Source organism: Triticum urartu, chromosome 7A (assembly GCF_056163025.1).
Source record: "Triticum urartu cultivar PI428250 chromosome 7A, HENAU_Tu73, whole genome shotgun sequence".
NCBI lineage: Eukaryota > Viridiplantae > Streptophyta > Magnoliopsida > Poales > Poaceae > Triticum > Triticum urartu.
In genome coordinates, this window is record NC_141879.1 from 97,062,613 (window position 1) to 97,068,612 (window position 6,000).

Here is a 6,000-nt window from a genome sequence, read left to right on the forward strand (position 1 = left end):
TAAGGCCTCCTTTTAATAGAGAACCGGAACAAAGCATTAGCACATAGTGAATACATGAACTCCTCAAACTATGGCCATCACCGGGAGTAGTCCCGATTATTGTCACTTTGGGGTTGCCGGATCATAACACATAGTAGGTGACTATAGACTTGCAAGATAGGATCAAGAACTCACATATATTCATGAAAACATAATAGGTTCAGATCTGAAATCATGGCACTCGGGCCCTAGTGACAAGCATTAAGCATAGCAAAGTCATAGCAACATCAATCTCAGAACATAGTGGATACTAGGGATCAAACCCTAACAAAACTAACTCGATTACATGATAAATCTCATCCAACCCATCACCGTCCAGCAAGCCTACGATGGAATTACTCACGCACGGCGGTGAGCATCATGAAATTGGTCATGGAGGATGGTTGATGATGACGACGGCGACGAATCCCCCTCTCCGGAGCCCCGAACGGACTCCAGATCAGCCCTCCCGAGAGGTTTTAGGGCTTGGCGGCGGCTCCGTATCGTAAAACGTGATGATTTCTTCTCTCTGATTTTTTTCTCCCCGAAAGCCAATATATAGAGTTGGAGCTGGCATCGGGAGGTCTCCAGGGGGCCCACGAGGTAGGGGGCACGCCCTAAGGGGGGGCGCCCCCCACCCTCATGGACAGGGTGTGGGCCCCCTGGTCTTCATCTTTGGCGAGGATTTTTTATTATTTTTTATAAGACATCCCGTGGAGTTTCAGGTCATTCTGAGAACTTCTGTTTTCTGCACATAAAACAACATCATGGCAATTCTGCTGAAAACAGCGCCAGTCCGGGTTAGTTCCATTCAAATCATACAAATTAGAGTCCAAAACAAGGGCAAAAGTGTTTGGAAAAGTAGATACGACGGAGACGTATCAATCATGTATATAGGCATCACGTCCAAGACAAGTAGACCGACTCCTGCCTGCATCTACTACTATTACTCCACACATGGACCGCTATCCAGCATGCATCTAGAGTATTAAGTTCATAAGAACAGAGTAACGCTTTAAGCAAGATGACATGATGTAGAGGGATAAACTCATGCAATATGATATATACCCCATCTTGTTATCCTCGATGGCAACAATACAATACGTGCCTTGCTGCCCCTACTGTCACTGGGAAAGGACACCGCAAGATTGAACCCAAAGCTAAGCACTTCTCCCATTACAAGAAAGATCAATCTAGTAGGCCAAACCAAACTGATAATTTGAAGAGACTTGCAAAGATAACCAATCATACATAAAAGAATTCAGAGAAGATTCAAATATTGTTCATAGATAAACTTGATCATAAACCCACAATTCATCGGTCTCAACAAACACACCGCAAAGGAAGATTACATCGAATAGATCTCCACAAGAATCGTGGAGAACTTTGTATTGAGATCCAAAGAGAGAGAAGAAGCCATCTAGCTAATAACTATGGACCCGAAGGTCTAAGGTAAACTACTCACACATCACCGGAGAGGCTATGGTGTTGATGTAGAAGCCCTCCATGATCGATGCCCCTCCGGCGAAACTCCGGAAAAGGCCCCAAGATGGGATCTCACGGGTACAGAAGGTTGCGGCGGTGGAATTAGGTTTTTGGCTCCGTATCTGGTAGTTTGGGGGTACGTAGGTATATATAGGAGGAAGAAGTACATCGGTGGAGCAACGTGGGGCCCACAAGGGTGGAGGGCGCGCCCAGGGGTTAGGCACGCCCCCTACCTCGTGCCCTCCTGGTTGATGTCTTGACGTAGGGTCCAAGTCCTCACTACAAAAAAAGACACATCCGTGACATTTTGGGCCGAACAAAAAAAATTCTGTCATACATATGACACTTCTATGACGCTTCTATAGGGGCGTGTCCTCAATTCCATTACCTTTCTAGATTATTGTTTCGTGGTTGATGCAATACTCAGTTTGGTGGTTTCCTTTTGTTTTTGCTGCAGAGAGTGGAAGTTTTAGAATGGTGCGGACAGGTTGAGAGCAATAGATGTTTTTTAAGACTAGGTGAGCACTCCAGGTTCTGTGAATTTTTCCTTCACATTACTGCAGTATTTTCATACTTCAAGGAAATATAAATGATATGGTTTCTCTCTCCCAGATTGTTACTACCGAGAATGGAATTCAAGAAGAGATACTTTTGGTCTTATCTTATTACCTCTCGTATCTGATAGATAACACAAAGTTATCAGTTTAGTTGGAAAAAGAAAAAGTCCAGATCAATTGTGAGGATATGATCATTGGCATACTTACCCCCGGATGATGCCTCATTTCTTCAGAATTTGAGGCTGTTCTTGATATGCCAGGTAGGTCCGGCTATCGAGTCAATAATTATATTTTGTAGTATGTGATGATACATTAATAATCACACTTGAATGTGTTACCTAAACCTGTCTTGCTTTTGTATTTCATCCTTCTTTGAACCATCCAATGACTTGTGCACTACAGATGATAAGTGTGAGGTGTACAGAAACCTGCACCTTGTATTCCTGTCTTGCTTTTGTATTATATCCCCCTTTGAACCATCCGACGACTTGTGCACTACAAATGAGAAGTGTGAGGTGTACAGAGACCTGCACTTCATATTTCTTACATTCCTGTTTTATTTAATGTTTGAGCCTCTTTATATTGCTTACATCTGTGATTTATCTAATCTCTGAGCAAGTGTGACTGTGTATAATTGAGTTAATAGGCCTAGTTGTTTGAAGAAGCAATTTGCATTCCAGATTTTAGGATTGTACTAATTCTTCTATCCATTTTGATTTGCCCCTGCCATTGTAGAAGTATGAGTGGGTTGACTTTTCTTGATGTGTATTTTACACAACGAGCAACTACCTTGCGCCGTCTTCCAGCTGCCAACAATCCAATGACCCTGCATAAGGACCCTGCATCAGGTCAGAAAAAATATTCAATAATTATTTCTTATGCAGGGTCATTGGATTGTTGGCTTCAGACATACTGTACTGTTGGGCTTCAAGCATACTTCAGTTCTAAACTTATTCCCTTTTCCCTTCATTTTTCTAAGACTGTACTGTTGGGCATTAAGTAGGAGTAGGTACTTATACTAAGGAGCAGATATGTATGACATGTTAATTTCACTTATTTTTGGAACGAAGATCTCACTTCATTTATATTAGTCCTTGACGTCTGTGTTCTTTATCGTGCAAAATTGTTCCTTTCTGGGTAGATGAAAGTGCAGATTCCACCAAAGGAAGATTTAGTAGGCTTTCTGTTACATGTTGCTAAAAGCAAATGAATCGAATTCTTTCTATTTTGGTTCAGGACAATTTGATTTTTGGAGGACAAAGGTTAGACAAGGATGAGAATGGGATACCAGATTACAGCGATGGAGGCTCGGACATGGATCTGCTCATGCTCTCAGCGGGAATACTGGATGTTCTCGAAGCTTTGCCATACACACGTGCTACTTTTGGCACTTGCGTGGGCTCCAGTTTGTGTCAATGCAATTTGCATCTGTCAGCGGACTATGGCGATCAGGCTTGGTTATTGGCCTCCAGGTATGTTTGTGTATGAATGTCACAAAATTGTTATGCAGAAAATAAGTCTGTAGTACATTTCATAGATACAAGTGATCTTGTTCAGTTTAGTCAGAGCACATGCAAATAAGTAGTTCCCTAGGGTGGAGGCCTTCCACTTGCTTTTGCTAGCTGTATGAAATAGACTAAACCTGAACCTAACTACGATTGGATGTCTAAGCTGAATTGTTGCATCCGTAGACATGGAATTATGGATCAATTTTAGTTCTCAAGAACTACATACTTATGGTCCTATGTAATCCCAATTTATTCAGGCAAGCATCCCAAAAGTTCACTAATGAACAAAGCAACATCACACAGAATCTAAGTTTTAGGCCAGGTTACTGTAATGTATTTTTAAAGATGTACATTAGAGAAATTGTTTAGCCAACAATCCAATTAAACTTACATGCAGCTATATATATATATATATTTACTAATCAATCTTTTCCCTTCTCTCTATCTAATTTTAACATTGCACAATGATGTATTCCCTGTTTGTAGCTTACACTGAAATCTAAGCTCGTGTGCATGTATGTATTATGAACCAGCCCTGTCCATTGCCTTACTGGATACATAAGTCTCTCCATTGCTGTTGTCGGATGGGTTTACGTTTGATGTTATTTTCTGTCTTGGTTAGGAACCAGGTGCTATAATGCACCAATGCTGCTTTCTGATGATGACGGCAATGCCAAACGCACCATCACCTGAGGTAGCTTATGTCTATATCTCATTTACTTATCATGATATGTACCTGGAAGTTATTCATATTGGTTTCTTAGGATCGCCTTCAAGAGCATGCTGAAGAATCACAACAAAAACTCCCCCAGTGATAGTGCCACTCCATGAGACATCCATATCAAACTGAAACTCAATTTCCTCGCATTAGCCAAAGCATGCCATCACATATTCTTTGCTGTTGTTTTGGAACTATTTCAGTATGGGTGAGTTCTTTTTTTAAGTGTACTCTATATGTTGGTGACTTATTTCTTAAATTGATTGTTCTTTTACAAAATTGAGCAAAAAGAAAAGAACAAGGAAAAATTGTTTAGCTAGATAGGCAAAGCCGCTGATGTTTACTTGTTGTTTGTTCTAGACCCTTGATGGGCCATGCTTTTCTCTGCTTTTTGCGTTCCTGGACTGTAAGAAATCTTGCGGATGTGCTCTCTATTTTCCTGTTACTTTCTCCCCCACTCACATTTAAATTTGCTAATATATTAGTTTTCAAACATGACGTATACATATCCAAGGATGAAGAGAAGAAGAAGAATTGGGATTGTCAATTGTGTATTTGCAATTGTACAGATCTGAGGTGCTATACTTATCTGCATTTAAATTTGCCTTTTCTTGGAACTATTGGCATGTAGAGGAGGCTGTGTTTTATTTGGTGGTCTGTTAGGCACATAAGTAACTGATTTTGCCTTTTTCACAAAACAAGCTGAGCTTCTGGTGTATATGGGCCCAGCTCCATGTTTTTATTGCCAAAAAAATCAAGTACAATGTTAAATGTGCTGGTTCACATGCCAATTGGTCCTGTTCTTGAGGCCTTAATCTTACTACCCTATCGAATATTCCTTTTATGACAATTCATAGGTCTATGCGATTGGCGGGGATGGAACCATGAGAGGAGCAGTGGCGATATTCAAAGAGTTTAAACGGCATGGTTTGAGGATATCCATTACATGGATCCCAAAAACTGTGGACATTGGCATCATAGACAGGTCGTTTGTGTTTCAAACTGCAGTGGAGATTACTCAGCATGCGATCAACTGGCACATGTGGAGGCTGTGAGCGCTGTGAATGGCATTGGTCTTGTCAAACTTACGAGAAGGAGCACATGACACATTACTCTTCATGCCACCCTGAGCAGCCGAGATGTTGACTTCTGTGAATCTTGAGATTGATTTCCACGTTGAAGGGAAGGGAAGCCTGTTTGAGTTCCTGTATGGAAGGATAAAGAAGAAGGGGCATATGTTGTGGTTGTTGTTGCTGAATGCGCTGATCAGGAGTTAATACCCCGGACTGATGACCCAACAGAGTTAACTTAATCTGAACCTCCTCTGTTTCCGCTATATATCCCTATTTTTCTGAACTTAACAATCGAACAGCATTATATATTAGATCAGCACACAAGTGAACTGGAAATCATTTTATTCAGATTGTTGGTACCCTCAGTGTAAAATTATTCCTTATTGGTTGGGGATTTGGAGACGTAGTATCTGGTTGATGAAGGATTTTTTTATCTCCTAAGCTCCACACATTCTCTTCCATCTAACACAACCGGCACGGTCAAGTGGTGTAGCAGTTGACGGTCGACAGCTAAAATCAAGGCACCGCCTTAATTTAGGCGGAAAGACCACAGCTCTTCCATCTACACCAGGTTTGTTTGTTTCAGCCCTAACATGTTTAGTCATATAGTTGTCGACAAACCCTGACATGATTCTGCTACA

The 6,000-nt window shown here is 41.2% G+C and overlaps 1 protein-coding gene across 1 annotated transcript; it reads left to right on the top strand.

Annotated features, from left to right (window-relative positions):
- The first annotated feature begins 2,337 nt into the window (after window positions 1-2,337).
- Window positions 2,338-5,341, top strand: LOC147958208 (uncharacterized). Its single transcript, XM_087536630.1, has 4 exons — window positions 2,338-2,891; window positions 3,293-3,512; window positions 4,191-4,262; window positions 5,144-5,341. Exons 1-4 carry the CDS (start codon window positions 2,800-2,802, stop codon window positions 5,339-5,341), a joined length of 582 nt encoding a protein of 193 aa, XP_087392756.1. The 5' UTR covers window positions 2,338-2,799.
- The last annotated feature ends 659 nt before the right edge of the window (window positions 5,342-6,000 follow it).